We start from the raw sequence: 16104 nt of genomic DNA, 5'->3' as shown, positions 1-16104 counted from the left end.
GGAAGGAAAAGACAGAGTAAAAGGAAAGTCTTTTCCTTCCTGTGTTCGTCCGATTGAATGCGCAACGATACCCACCACAGACGTGCACTAACTCGCCCAGCAAGAAGTTCTAAAATCCACCCAGGTGTACGTTTGGGCACGACAAGCCTACATGAAGCCTTGGGTTTTAGAGGCGACAATGGAAAGCTGAACACACACGCGATTGAAATAAGTAAGAGACGGTTAGAGTATTGGTGGCAGAAAACTAGAGAGAAAGGACAAAAATAAATATTGGAAAAACAAATGAAGACATTCTGCCGTAAAGGGCAGAGAACTGGGCTGAGAATTTACGTTTTTTTCCCCCTGTAGTAAGATAGATTTAATTGAAGTACAGACATTAGGCCAACATTAAAAAGAAGAGAAAAGGGAAAGATTTCTTTTTTTAATCGAGCCTGGTGGCACACTTGTCACCGCCCCGTTATAAAGGGGACGCTTATAGCATCCATCCACCCATCGTGCCGACTTACGCGTATCGTCTGCTCCGCACAGCAGATTCGCAGCAGTTGCGTCGACTTCTGTATTCGTGTTTTCAGCGTTATTACCGGGTTGCGTGTTTGTTGTTCGTGTCGTCAGAGGGTGAGTGTGTGGCTGTCGAGTTTGTGTGCCTGTCACTACGGGAACTATGAGGTGCATCTAAGAGAATGTCGAAGCCAAAGCGACATAAGGAAAGGACGTGTTTCGTATCCGCTCTGCACAACTGGTTACCGCTCGAGCAAACAGCGTATATCATTATTTAGTTTTATGCATATTATTTCCAGACCTACCCTTCTACTTTCTGTATCCTGTTCAGTAATCATGAGCTGTAATTCGCATCCCGCGTTACTCATCAATGCAATGTCATCAGCGAATCGCAGGTTACCGAGACACTCTCCATTAACTCTTATCCCTAATTATTCCCAATCTAGGGCCCTGAAAACCTCCTGTAAACACGCGGTGAATAGCATTGGAGAGATCGTGTCTCCCTGCCGTACGCCCTTCTTTATTGGGATTCTGTCGCTTTCTTTATGGAGGAATATAGTGGCTGTGGATCTGCTGTAGATTTCTTCCATTATGTTTATATAGGCTTCGTCGATGCCCTGATTCCGCAGTGCCTGCATGACTGCTGATGTCTCCACCGAATCAAATGCCTTCTCGTAATCGATGAAGGCTGTGCATAGGGGTTGGTTGTATTCCGCGCATTTCTCTATCACCTGATTGATAGTATGAATATGGTCTATTGTTGAGAAGCCTGTACGAAATCCTGCCTGGTCCTTTGGTTGATTGAACTCTAATGTCGTATTAATTCTGTTAGCTGTTGTAGTATGACATCGGGCACATAGTAGAACGTATTTATTCTCGAGGTGCACACTGGCAGCCTCAACACAAGAAGTACAACGCAGAATATCCGCCCACACGATACTGTGGCCTGTATGTATATATACGCTATCTCTTGGCGCATGCGCAGGCATCAGTAGCTTGTGAGCACGCACGCAGGTCACTCGACTGACGTCACAACATTACCAATTACTTTTGTAAATAGCTTGTAGACAACGGACAGTAAGCTGATGCGCCTGTAATTTTTCAGGTCCTTGACGTCCCCTTTCTTATGGATCAAGATGATGTTGGAATTCTTCCAAGATTCTGGTATCCTCCCCGTCGAGAGACACTTCGTATGCAGGGTGGCCAGTTTTTCTAAGATAATATCTCCACCGTCTTTCAACAGGTCTGATGTTACCTGATCCTCACCAGCGGCTGCCTCTTTGCATTCTCTTTAGGGCTTTCTTTACTTCTCCTGTCAATGCTGGTGGGATGTCAGATTCCTCTGGCCTATTACTGCTTCTTACGTTATCATCCTGACTGTCTCGGCTGCTGTACAGATCTCTGTAGAACTCTTCCGCTACCTCAACTATTCTATCCATATTGGTTGTGACCTTGCCTTCCTTGTCCCTTAATACATACATCTGATTTTTGCCTATGCACAGTTTTGTCTTCATAGCTTTGAGGCTTCTTCCGTTCTTTAGAGCATGCTCAATTCTCTACATATTATACTTTCTTATGTCGGCTACTTTACGCCTATTGATTAACTTCGAAAGCTCCGCCAGCTCTATTTCGTCTGTTGCATTTGAGGCTTTCATGGCTTTAACCGAGGAAACCGACCTTAGCGTTGACGCAATGAGTGATAATCTGACTAGTATCATTTATAAAGAGTGTGCAGTGGAAGTCGGGGGTACAGTCGTTAGACAGGACACCGGTAAGCTATCCCAAGAGACGAAAAACCTCATTAAGAAATAATAATGATATCTGGGGTTTAACGTCCCAAAACCACGATATGATTACAAGAGACGCCGTAGTGGAGGGCTCCGGAAATTTCGACCACCTTGGGTTCTTTAACGTGCCCCTAAATCTAAGTACACGGGCGTAAAACATGTTCGCCTTCATCGAAAATGAGCCGCCACTGTCGGGATTCGATCCCGCGACCTTCGGGTCAGCAGTCGAGCGCCATAACCACTAGACCATCGTGGCACCCCTGAAAGTCGTCACCCTCTCTTCGAACTCACTATTCCTGTCACACTGGCTGAAAGTGCCGTCTCTGCCAGCAGGAGCAGTAGCGTACGCACATTTTGAAAGTGAAGTGAGCAACTTCGGCGCCCTGTTCATCGATAAAATGGTTTACTTCGAAAAGCCTTTGCCTGAACGGCAATCAGCAGTAGCAACGGTGTACCTCAGAAGACGGGAAAAATCAAGGCAAATCTTCACACGTAGTAATCAGGCAGAATCCCTCATCAAGGAAGTTTCGATAACAGCTCTTTGTGGTGGTTGTGGCTTAAAGCCAGCTTCATCGAGACACAAATCATTCAGAGGCATGTTTTTTTTTTTTTTTTTTGAAAAGTGCTTGCTATCAGTGCAGTCAGACAGGAAGTCTTGTTTTTTGCAAGTACCAGAGGGTTCTCGTTCAAAACCAGGCCTGCAAGAGAAAGAAAAGGGGAAAGGAAAGCGCGAGAAATGATGCGGAAAATAAGCACATAAGAGCATTGCTCGCAATTCGTCGAGAGGAGACTCGCAAATGAAAAAAAAAAAACAAAAAAACAGGAGGCGTATGAAAGCGCGAAATGGGGCAGTTAGCAAAGATGCATTTGAAAGTAAAGTTATTAAATTAAGCCTCTTCCCCCAAAAGAGCAACTCGCTCTTTACTTGCTGCAAGACGAAAGTCGCATAAAGGCGTGCAATGCAACGATGAGTGGATTGCGGAATACATCATGATGAAGATGCGAAGCCCGAAGTTATGGACACCTCCGCAAAGAAGCCATTATGGTGCTGCCTGGGAGAACTTGTCTGCGAAGGTACCTACAGCGTTTCAAGGGCGGCTTTGGCCTCAGTGCCAATATTTTTAATGCCTTGACTGAGAAGACGAAGACCATGGAAGTTTACAGCCGTCATAGTGGCCTCGATCGTCATCGACGAGACCAAGCTTTCCGAGCATCTAAATGTAAAATCAGCTGGTGAGTATAGCTTTGCATCACATATTGAAAAGTGCTGCTGTGCACATGAAGGAATAGTCGCCATGATTTCGCTCAAGAGAAATGTATTACGAAAGATGCATGCGCCGTGCCAGTGCTTCTTTTTTATTACGATAGCAATTATACGAATATTCCGAGCGAATCTTCGCCGTCGCCGACGTATATTTCGCCTATACTATATAACCCTGAACGCGCTGTATGCTGTGCATGCGAAGGAGAACCGAAATTGATAACAGTTTTATGCGCGCCGTCTTCCCGTGCGCTCGGTGTAGGAGGTCGCTTCATCGGGTGCGCGCAGGACTTTTCAAGAAACTTATCCGAAAATCTTCAAATTAATGGAACTGCGATGTTTGCTTGCTACCTTCGCGATTATTTTTGCTTTGGGGAAAGACATTTAAAGGGGTACTAACAGAAACTTTTGCGGCCGAGATAGCCTGCGGCATCGATTCCGGTGAACATGCGTATATCATCTGCAAAATACCAACAGCGAATATAGCTTGGAAGTTATTTTAAATGAATTTTGAAGTTTGCGTGAGCGATCGACATCCTCGCGCTACTGACACTCTCAAAGGGGACCCTTGGGGACCCCCCTGATTCCCCACGTGACCACGCTGCAATGACTTATGATGACTTCATAGCCGACACGTTTTTTTGCCGCGTTTGCTCAACAAGCTAGTCCAGGTGGTGTTGGTTTGCTCCAGCAGCCTACTTCTCGGCGGCTGCTCGCGAACCGTGCGGAAGTGCGTCACAGTTCTGTGTACTGACGTGATCTAGCGCTGCACCCGCTAGGTGGCGATAGTTGCACCCGGAGGCTTGTCGTTTTTTAAACCGAAACTGACACTGGTCGGTAATGAGGAGCCTGTAATTAATTATCTGTCGCGCGCTGCAGCCAACGATGTGCCGTGTTATGACTAACAGGAGAGAGAGAAACGGGAGAGGAGAAACGAAGCGGAGGCAGCGCTCACGCCACCTCCCCCACCTCACCTCCTCGCGCTCGTGCGAGGAGAAGAGGGAGAGTTGGCGCATGCGCAGTATGGGTGTGGACGCCGCAGAGCGGACACTGCCCCGAGCATAAGATGCTTTCGCATCAAAAAGTCACAGTTTCGCCGCAAGGGCGAAGGAATGAATGCGATAGCAAGAAATTGGAATGGTCACACGAAGAACGAGAAGCAGCTCGATACATGCAGCGCCTGTCACAGTTGTTACGTCTTTGTGCTTGAGCAACGCGCTGCAAGTGTCGACAATGGAGACTCAGATGCTCTTAGATATTTCTTTTTCTTTTAAACAGCGGCTCGTGGAGTGACCCCCTGCGTTTCTTGCCACACGGGGGGCGTCTAATGCAAAGTGTACCCGGTTTGTTTTTTTTTCTCCTTCCACATCATGAGTGGGTACAGAAAAGGGCCACTTTGTCCTCTGCGTCTCAACGGCAGTTTTTAAAATGAAAGAAAATTAGGAGCGTTGCGTGATAGAAAACACGCTCAAGCTCCTCCGAGATTCGCTAACCACCCTGCAGCGGTAAATGGTGTATATAAATAGCTCACCGTTATTTCACCGGCGCATGCATGGGGCATGGTCGAGTTCCATCTCGACTCGACTCGACCTCGACCTCGACCATGCCCCATGCATGCGCACAACTTTTGTCTTTCTTTCATGTCTTTATTGTTCGATGTACATGTCTAATAACAGGCAATGAAGAAAAAAAAATGGGGCATGGTCGAGTTGTCTAATGCAGCGGGCTAGGGAGCAAGGAGTCGATGGCTCGAACCCCCGGTCCGAAGCTTCGGATTTTTTTCTGCTTTATTTTTCTTTGTGCCTTATATATATATATATATATATATATATATATATATAGACACACATATACATATCCGGGGCATGACGGCGACGGCAAAAAGCCGCCGAGAGTGTCCATATAATTGCTATCGCAATAAAATTTTACCGGAGAGTGTTTATCGGATTTTTTCCATTTTATCCGAAAACACGAAGGTCTAATTATAACGAAGTAAATTAACAATATTCTTGTCATAGATACAGTGTTACAAATAAACGTTGATAACGATTTTACGGATATAGTGAAGTTATTTTCGTGGTAGATGTCCTTGTTATAATTAGGTTTGAGTGTATGTGTGCTGAAACCAAGTGGTGCAGCCTGAGTGCACATTCTGCCAATGCAATGCATTAAACCAAGCGTACTCTGTAAGCTGTGCTAGGTGAAATTCTTACTTTTTGCTGGTGCTGTGATCATAAACTTTTGCTTGCGACTGTACAAACGCTGTACTATATTCACGACCGCAATGCGATTTTCGCAAGGTGAACACTATGTTGTACAGTTAGTTTGGCCAAAGAAACAAATAGGTATCGGTACAAGATGAACAATACAGGTAGCATGGAAGAAAATGCAGGCCATGTGCAAATAAAAAAAAATGCATATTGGTTACACAATATCAGTGCAGTGTGAATGCTTATTGCAAAGAATGAGTTGACTTCACGAGCATCACTAATTATAGTTTTAAGCGACTCAAGGTGTAGAAAAGAAATGAGTAGGTTCTCTGATGATTAGAAATTATTTTGCAGAATTAAGTTTGTGTTGTCATGAAGAAATCAAAAGCTCTTACAACATTGACAGCTTTTACTTTTTTTCTCCACTAGACTTGCACTGAACAGGGTATATTTGAAACGACTGTAATGGACCCAGCCGTCCCCACATCCACACTCGTAAACTGGCAATAGGCCTTACAGCAGTACTTTCTGAAATTGAAGTGAAACCGAAATAAGAACCACATCAGACTCTATCGTGCCCAGGGCTTAAAGTCTGCCTTCATTGGAGGGGGGGCCCTCATAAAGCGGCAATATATATATATATATATATATATATATATATATATATAATATATATATATATATATATATATATATATATATATATATATATATATTAATTCAAAAGAAAGTTCTGAAGGTCCGGTGCACATGTAGTTGAAGAAATGAAGGAGCACACTTACGAAAATTGCATATTTTTAGTCATTTACGTTTCGGCCGTGGCACGGCCTTCGTCAGAATGACGAAGGCCGTGCCACGTTGTACCAACGGCGCCATAGGCTGCTCTCGGGCGTCCATTGGGCCCGCCAAGCAGGCTCCCATTGTAACGCGAATTCATTACTCGTCGCCCTGACATCAACGCGACAAGACGTTCGACCACTCAAGAGTCACTGACATACATCTCGCATCTTGCCTCTGCCTGTGACGAGTGTCAGCTGCAAGGGCGACCACGTGCTTTGCGGCGAAGCACCAACAAAAAGAAATGCAGGACGCGTTCGGAGGGCCGAATTCAAAAATTATTTTCTTCCTTAAAACATAAAATGATTTAATTAGACTTTCTTCATTACTTAGCGATGTAGTCTACTATCAAACGCCGCATGACGAGGATTTTTACTTGGACCGCATCTGTATGAAAAATACGGTCAAAATTGCGACAAATCGCACATTTTCTCTACTTTCACATTCTTTTTCGAGAAGATTTGAAGTCTATTTTACCCCTAAACATTTTTCTACTAAAATACACTTTCCTGAAAATCATACTATTATTTATATTGGTTAGGGAGAGTTCCAGATAGATCAAGGAAAAATCACGAACTTTGAACATTTTTGTAGTTTTTGAAGATACGTAGCTGGTAGTGAAACACAAAATTTTCGGAATTAAAGAATAGGACAACTAAACAGAACCTCTGCGATGGCGCAAGCGTGGTTTCGAAGCTCAACACACAAAAAATGGATTTTATACACATTTTTCTATAAGGCACGGTTTAACAAATACAAGCGAAATTCGAGGGGGCGCCATGGCCGTCAAAATTTTTTTCGAGCAAAAATGTTTTGCCACGTTACTCTATGTGGCACAGGAAAAAGGCATCAATTTTATCAGCAAAATCTACGATGTGCGAGCGCCACGTCTGGGACACTTGGCGTGGAATGACCCATATATATATATATATATATATATATATATATATATATATATATATTTATATACGTACGAGTCTGTCTGTGATAAAATAATTGACAGCTCGATTTTGATGATCCCTTTTAAAATTCGTCCTGGAATCTAACAACTTTGAATTTGACGGCATTCATTACCTTCAAGTTAATGGCACCTCGATGGGCACACCCATAGGTCCTAATTATGCCAATATTTTCATGGGCACACTCGAAAACGAATTTCTGGCAAACCGTTCACTTAAACCATTGTACTACAAAAGGTACATTGACGATATATTCATGATTTGGCAGCACGGCGAACCCCATCTCTTATCGTTCATTCACGATTTCAACAACGCCCATCCGTCCATTTCATTCTCTCATACCTACTCAGGACAAGCTATTAACTTTCTTGACGTAACAGTGACAATGTGTGACGGCCAGCTTGCCACTAAAGTTTACAGAAAGCCAACTGATACTCAACAGTACCTTCATTTCAATAGCAACCATGTCAAGCACTCTAAAACCAGCATACCCTATAGCCAGGCCCTTCGTTTTAAAAGAATATGCTCCCAACAAACTGATTTTAATTCCAATTGTGCGCAGCTTCGTAGTGCTTTATCAAAACAGAAATACCCTTCTAAGATTATTGATGACGCCATTAAAAGGGCAAGTAACCAGGACCGCCGGTTTTCTCCTACACTAACCTTGCTCTAACTTATTCCGCGCCTGCGCAGCACGTAAATGCCGTTTTAAGAAAGCACCATAACATACTTCTACAAAGCGAACGACTGAAATCAATTTTCCCAGAACCTCTGCGTGTGACGTACAGAAGAGCCCAAAATCTGCGTGACCTACTCACGTCGTCAAAAAGTGCACGCAACAAACCTACTGGCTGCCGTCCTTGCAACAAACCTCGTTGTAAAGTCTGCCTCCATATGACCACTTCACTTATCGCAAACAGCACCGCATCTAACTTCAGCGTGAAAATAAATGGTGGCTATAACTGCGACACGCGTAATGTAGTTTACCTCCTGGAATGCTCAATCTGCAAAATGCAATACGTAGGCGAAACCGAAACACCCTTCCGATATCGGTTTAACAATCACAAGGCTCATATCTCTTCACTTCCTCACCTTCCAATATCAAAGCATGCTAACGCAATGGGCCACTCATTTGACAACATTAGAGCCACGATTCTGGAGTCTGGCTTCCGAACGCATCATGACAGGGAAGTTCGCGAATCATTTTTCATCTTAAAGCTCAATACAATCGCAGGCGATTTGAATGAGAGTGCAGGGAAACTTAGTGTCTTGCATCAGTGACCGCTGTAGATGTTATTCCTTGTACCACCTGTAATCCTTATGCACGTGTCGTGACTAGTGAATTGATTGCTTGTAAGTAGGATGTGATACGGGGCCCCAATATATATTTCATGTCTGATTGTTGCACTTGCTTTTATGATGTTTGCGCTCACGTGATCATTGCAAGCGAAACGTATGCGCTTATATGCTGTAGCACCACTGTCACTTCTGTTATTCTGACGAAGGCCGGTCCCACGGCGGGGAGGGGGCCGCCCTCCCCCCCCTGACTTTAAAGGGGCCCTGCAACACTTTTCGAGCATGCTCAAAAAGCGCTGCCGATCGGTAGTCGAGGCTCCCGAGAACACGCGAGCCAAATATTATAGCGATGCGCACGGCCTGGAATTTACAATAAATTCTCAAAGTCAGCTGAAAATCGCTCCCTCTTCTCTCGACAAATGATGTATTAGTCCGCAAAATATGACGCGATAGTCGCCAGTTCCACCATTGGCTGATGTTATAATCACGATAACACAGTAGCGCACCCAGGATTTCTGTCAGGGGGGGGTTCAAATTTTGACGAAAGTCATGTGATTGCATATTTGGTGTGTATGTGGAGGGGGGGGGGGGACCTTGCGTAACATGCCGTTTCCTTGCTTCCGCTGGAAAAATCGTAGAGCAAATAAAATGCCAAATAATAATAACAACAACAATGATGATGATATTTATTATTATTACTTCTTCGGTGTTTTCCAGAGACATCCTAACTGTTAACTTGCAAGAGCCTGACAGGGCCATGAATCCATTAAGCGAAGCAGTTCACGTAGAAAAAAAACGGCAAATTTATTAAACCAACGCATAACAGTTCCCAACAACCTTGTCTATCACAAAATTAGTTTTGCCGCTCCGTGCAGTGAGAAGGGGGGCGATATGCCGGCCGGTTGGCGGTCGCGCAATGCTGTTAAGAAAAACTCTGCAGGTCAGCATGTTCTAAATTATGAGAGCCGAACATCATATATTATGTTTCCTTTGAGCCTCGTGAAACTATATCTCAAAGTGAATTGTCAGCCTTAACTAGGTGCATTTGTACGAAAGGCATAGTCTGAATAAATACACTGACTCCATGACAACAGTTCATAAAGAGCTCATATAATATCAAGGGAATAAATCATTGCATAGAAACAATGTGACTAGGGTTAAAAAAGTAGAGAAATGACGCCACACAGATTCAGACACCGAGAAACTTTTTGTTCGGGTCTACAAGAGGTCTATAAATTTAATTCTGTCAAGGTCGTCTCGTATGTTTGAAATGTGAAAGATTAACCTGACATCATGAAAAATACTTCCGAAATTCGTTTGGGTAGGGTAGGAAAATCAGTTGGCCGTTGACGCGTACTATCATAGCATCGTTGGCAGAATTAAAGTCGAATCAGGTAAGTGCCTCAGTCGTGTTTGCCAACATTGCGACAGAAGGATTTGCGTCTGTCAAGGCAGCTGCGTCATCACAGGCGTGTTTGGTGCAGTTGTGTGCTCGTTCTCTTGTCTTGCTGCTGATGTTGGCCACCTGAGGAACAAAACTCAGAGAGAAGTAAGCATTATGCACTATTTCAGTCACCAGCATGGGCACAAGAAAAGCGCCTCGCTTCTGATGGTAGAAAGGGGGTTAGGATCAGGGAGAAAGTCTGATGAAAATTCATACTTAGGGAAAGCACGCAAGTCGCGCTGACGACAGACACGATAGCGGCGCCGATGGTTACGTCACAGAAGACGGCAAGTTGTAGAGATATGGTCATCCGTTTAAGCTCTTACCTAGACAGCCGTGGCAGCGGTGAGTTTTGTAAGCATTTTAGAAAGTTATTAATGACTGGTGAAGTGGACTAACTCTAGAAATGCGCAAGCTAAATCAGTTGGAACAACGAAGAGAATGTGCGAGCCAGATAGGTTGACCTATACAGTCCTATACTAACATTAGGAATGCGTTAATAATGAACTGGCGGAGTGAGTGAAGAGCAAGATAATATATCATGTGGACAGAGCCCGAAAGTTGCAATCTGTATGATTAAGCACAAGTGAAATAGCTAAACCAAGCGAAGAAAATTTTTAAACGAACAACTACAGGCATACGCATGTAGTAGAAGCTAGTTTAAAACCACTCAATTCAGTAGGCAGCGTACATAGGTCTGTTCTCAAGCAGGCGTTTGTAGCAGTGGCGCGTTTGCGGATGAGACACTCTACAGCTTAAAGTCCAGCCGTCGTGGCTTCGTTGCCAATTCGTCCAAAATCTCCTCAGGTGATAGAGGAACTTCTCGGTGAATATTTAGCAAAGCTAGACCATTTAACCTTAGTGCTCCAGTCGTGTTGCGAAGATAGGTTTTAAGACGTCTCAGAGTTGAGAAGGACCTCTCACTTGTAGAAGTCGTTACTGGGAGAGTAGCCATAATTTGAAGAAGTTTTCGGATCACAGGAAAGATACCAGGCGGGCAGGACTGCAGGGCTTCCAAAGGACCCATTGGGCGTTTTTCAAGCCGCTGAAGCTTTCTGTACCAGAGATGTAGCTCCCCCACGGCAGACGACACGGAGTCCCCGACATCAGAATGGTAGCTCTCACAGAGAATGCGCATTGCATTCTCGTCGTCCTTGCTCGGTAACAGGCTTAATGAAGAAGGAAGGAGAACTTTAAATTGAGTAAGAATGCTCTTGTGCTTCACGAATCTCTCATCGATTTGTTCTGTGAAAGCTTCGAGAAATGGAAGGAACACACAACGACGGAAATACTCCTCCGGTGTCGACGAAGGCACATTTGAGCGCATCCTTTGCTGACCAACGATCCTTGGCATTTCAATAACCAAGCCAACCTCTTCACAAACTGACGTAATATGTTCAAAAAGTTCATGAAATACCTCGTGAGCTCGGGACCTAAGGTTACGAGCAGTAAACAAAACGTCATCAGCCAATGTGAGAGCGGATGAAAGATCCATGTTTACAGTTTGCAAGTATTTGCTTAACGGCAAGCTTATGGAGAAAACTTTTTCCGCCACAAAGAGACAGACAAGAAACTCGCTTCTCTGCAAAGCGCACAGTAGGATTTGAGCGTTCGACGAAGATTCCCGATCACTCCAGCTGTCGCTAATGTTTTGGAGAGTAGACAGAACGGGATGGAGAATATTTACAAACACATTCAGAGCATCGTGTCTCTGAACCCATCGTGTTGGACAGAGCGACTTCAAGCGCGTCACGCGAGCTGTTGGTACTAACTTTTCAATTTGGTCACCTAGAGCAGCTTGGCGTTTTGGACTCGCATGAAAAAACTCACAAACTTTCGCCACGGTTCCCATGCAATTTCTAATCTGAGGCACAGAGCACGCACTTGACAGACTTAAATTGAGGCTGTGAGAGGCACAGTGAACATAAATGGCGTTAGCACACTGCTGTCGGACGTGTGCTTGAACGCCGTTGTAAGCACCACTCATTGAGGCTGCACCGTCGTACCCTTGAGCTCTGATATACTCGGTTGCAATGCCTATATCATGTAAGCTTTTTAAAATTGTATCGGCCAGGCCCCTTCCCGTTAGGTCAGTAACAGGAACAAACTGCAGAAATTCCTCCCGAATTTCGATTTTTTCCATATCCACGTAGCGTGCGCAAAGCGAAAGTTGCTCAACGCCGGCTATATCGGTTGTCTCATCAGCCAATACTGCAAAGCATTTAGCAGCATTCACTTTAGAAACTAGCTCTCGCAGAATAATGCTATTACATGCTGAAATAATCTCATTTTGGGTTCTCCAACTCGTGTAAGTTGCATTAGCTCCGCATTCTTCTAGGTGACTCTTTAGAGAATCATCGCCGTTGCAGGCGCGCAACCTAAGCAGGGCCTTGAAATTTCCTTCGTTCTCTACAGGCTCACGCGACAAATCTATTCGCCCGCCATCTCTATGACCTCGAAGAGCAACTCCCTGCCTTCCGCACCAGATTACCGTTGTAATAACAGGAGTCAGGTTTTTTCTGTTTTTGGCTATTTGCTCTCTTAGCCCGCGGTCAAGGTCCTGGTCAATAGGGTTCTTCTTGCCTTCTAAAATTTCTAGAAAATTGTCCGCACCAAGGACGCTGTTTCTGTGAAACGACTTTTTCTCATGCTCGTTAAAAGCCTCAATTGCATTTTTCCAGTTGTCGAACTTTGACATCACAAGTTTGCCAGAGGGCAAGCCTCGCGCACTGACCCCAGGTGGAGCGAAAAGGACGCAATACTTACAAAAGGCGCCATTCTCCTTTTTTGAATAGACGAGCCAGTTCCATCGCTGCAGCCACCGGTACTGAAATTTCAAATTCCTTGTTCCCGTTGGCCTGAATGGAAAGGTTGCGGCAGGTGTCCATGCGCTCGTCAGTAGCTCCTTTTTCTTGACATCGGTAACCTACAAAAGATTTGTGTAATTAATGTACAGGGGCTAACCAGAAATGCTCGCACTGGCAGCGTCAAGGGTTGAATCATAGCAAAATATGTTTTTAAAAAGAGGCTACGAAAAAAGATTGCTTTTATACACGCAGTTTGTGTCGCTTAGATTAGGAAGTAACAAGCACCACTGATACGTGTACACATAAACATTAATTATTAGACAGCAATTATGCATATTGAAGGTTCTACTAAAGTTTGTTCATTCCCTTCTAAACTAATAGTCTGAGGGCACTGGGGGGGGGGGGGGGGGGGGGTGTTTGCTCGGATATAAAAAACCGACGCCTTCAGTTTGATCTCGAAAATTTAATAAACTCTGGGGTTTTACGTGCTAAACCACGATGTGATCATGAGGCACACCGTAGAGGAGGGCTCCAGAAATTTCGACCACATATATGTGGCTCTAGTTTGTGTGTTTTTTGAACATTGCGCATGAATTATTTATTTATTTCGTGGGCGCTCCACAACATAAAAAAGCAGCTGCAGTCTTAAACTGCGTAGAAATGTGCAATCCTTCTGTAATTTTTCTTTTCGATGTTCTTTAAGCGCTAGAAATGCACGAAAAGTCAGTTTACAACTAGCCGAGCCTTTAAGTAATGCCCCTTCAGCTACACTCATAAACAGTGAAATCCACGTGAGAATTCATAAGAGCATAAAACGGTACGGGCGTCACGAACATCCTCCGAATTTGCCAAGGTCTACAAGGGCTGCGAGGCAAATCTGACAACCCTCAGACTCCGCAGGAGTGGCTACAGCCATGCACATGTGACACAAGCAGAATAGGTCTTATGGCTGTCCCCGTTTCACTCGCCATTCTAGACTGTAGTTAACATATAGTTTAATGATTGATTCGATTTCAGTTTGTACCTGGCGCGTTAGAAAGGCGAAAGGAACAAAATACATGGCTGAACCCACGACACATTTCCCTGTATGCGAAGTGAGGGACAGAACGTGCTCACAACTGGGAAAGCATCCCAATTTCATAAACCCATTTTGAACAGAAACCAAGCAATGGCATCGGATCGAATAAAACAAGTGACATTATGCAAAGAGCTAAAATCTAGCAACTAGAGTCAGCCTAATTTTTCAAATAGGCCCTCAGAAATCCTGAACCTCACGAATTTATTTTTACGAGTTGGTAATTCGAACAAAAATATAGATTTCGGAATTGATGAGATTATTCTGCGTAAATGCACTAAATAAAGAGAAGTAATTAAGGAATGGAAAATGAGACAGCTGCCCAATCATTAGAGTGCCCCAAACAACTTGCGTACGCAAGCTGCTGCTTTCTCTTGTGCTCGCCTTGGGCGCAGCTGCAGGAGAACAGAAAAAAACGGGCAGAGTACAAAACAGTACATACCATATAGATTGCTCCGATGTCTCATTTTCCAATCTTTAATATTGGAAGCCGGGAGATTGCGCGTAATCAACCACCTGCCAAAGGGAAATTTTGTATTTCCGTTTAGCAGGTTGCTTTGTCATTAGGTACATATTGTAAGTTTTGCCATGTCGCAAATACCGAACTGTCTACATATTTTGCTGGATAAACTCAATACATGCGAGTTACGCACGTAAAAGACTAATATTTAGCTGTTAAAGATTGCCAATAGCTATGATTGTTGTCGAGTTGTGCCACTGTAAGAATGAATTTTCGAGATATCAAAACGGCGGTTGTTGCCATATACAGAAAAACCCACAATATTAATTAAGTGACCTATAGTAGATAGAACCATCTGTCTCATTGCACTTGAATGAATGCATATCGGGTACTACTGCGCCCGTTTGTACACTCTGTAAATATTGATTATATACAAACATTATGTACAGTGCTCGTCAAATGAAACCCGAACAGCGGCAAGCCCCATTGACAGGCGCGCGCATCCGATTTGACCGCACTGCGCATATGCGCGCCTGTCCATGGTGATAACTGGACGGCGCGCACTGTATACCACTGCGAAGGCTTGCCGCTGTTCGGGTTTCATTTGACGAGCACTGTACAGTTCAATGCAGCACACGTACAATTCTCACATCATGGGTAAACTGCATTATAGCCACACTTACCGACTTGCCGGCGTAGATCCCCAGGTCATTTGGGTGCGCAGGTTCGTCGAATGAAGCATCGTCGGTGAGGACTTGCTGACCGATGGACTCATCTGACGACGATATCTGATCAGTCAACGGTTCCTCTACGACTGGAATTTGGCATTGCGGCGTTGTTGCTGCATCTCTTGAATCCGCACACGGACTCTTTTTGGGGAAGTAAGTGAGTAGCGTGTTCGGCTGGCGCTTCAGCGAGGAGGCTTTGGCTAAGTAGCTCATTGTCGACGCTGATTCGCGCAGCAGACACAAAAAGAAGTTCCAGCAAGCGAACTAAACGTAGGTATGGGTGCACACCAAACTTTATAGCTTCCGTCGGCTATAAAAAAAGAAATGGTAAAGAGAGAGAGAGAGATGTTTATTGAAAAGGGGAAACGTGGCGCCCGAAATACCTTTCGCACTTGCCCAAAGTCCTTCCCTTTCCTTGCTAAACGTACCCAAAAACATTGACTCATTGTGCCACGGCTTCTTGCTCCGCCCACACACAGACGCGGTGCAAAAAAGCGCTCTGGGTAGGTGGGATGCTGACAGCACACACGCTACGGTTTTCCTAACTTTGAAGATACCGCACCGTCCGTGCTTTGACAGACGAAAAATGACACTCGTGCACTGAACCAGCGTACTAAAAGCAAGGCTTGCTCAGAATGCAGGAACCAATATGAATGTGCTTAAAGTAATTTCGTCGTGCGGCCGTGCTATGCAGCCTCGGTGGGGTCGCAGTAGCTTCGACGAACGAGCCGTGTTTGAGGTC

The 16104-nt window shown here is 44.5% G+C and overlaps 1 protein-coding gene across 1 annotated transcript in view; it reads right to left on the bottom strand.

Annotated features, from left to right (window-relative positions):
- LOC119385431 (ABC transporter G family member 23-like) overlaps positions 1 to 15575 on the bottom strand; it is a 97470-nt gene extending 81895 nt beyond the window's left edge. Inside the window, exon 1 of the mRNA XM_049413989.1 lies at positions 15318 to 15575. Within this exon, the coding sequence (XP_049269946.1) occupies positions 15318 to 15575 (258 nt within the window). The remainder of the gene's footprint in view (positions 1 to 15317) is intronic.
- Between the last annotated feature and the right edge of the window lie 529 nt (positions 15576 to 16104).

Source organism: Rhipicephalus sanguineus, chromosome 3 (assembly GCF_013339695.2).
Source record: "Rhipicephalus sanguineus isolate Rsan-2018 chromosome 3, BIME_Rsan_1.4, whole genome shotgun sequence".
Classification (NCBI taxonomy): domain Eukaryota; kingdom Metazoa; phylum Arthropoda; class Arachnida; order Ixodida; family Ixodidae; genus Rhipicephalus; species Rhipicephalus sanguineus.
This window is presented reverse-complemented; position numbering and strand designations above follow the sequence as displayed.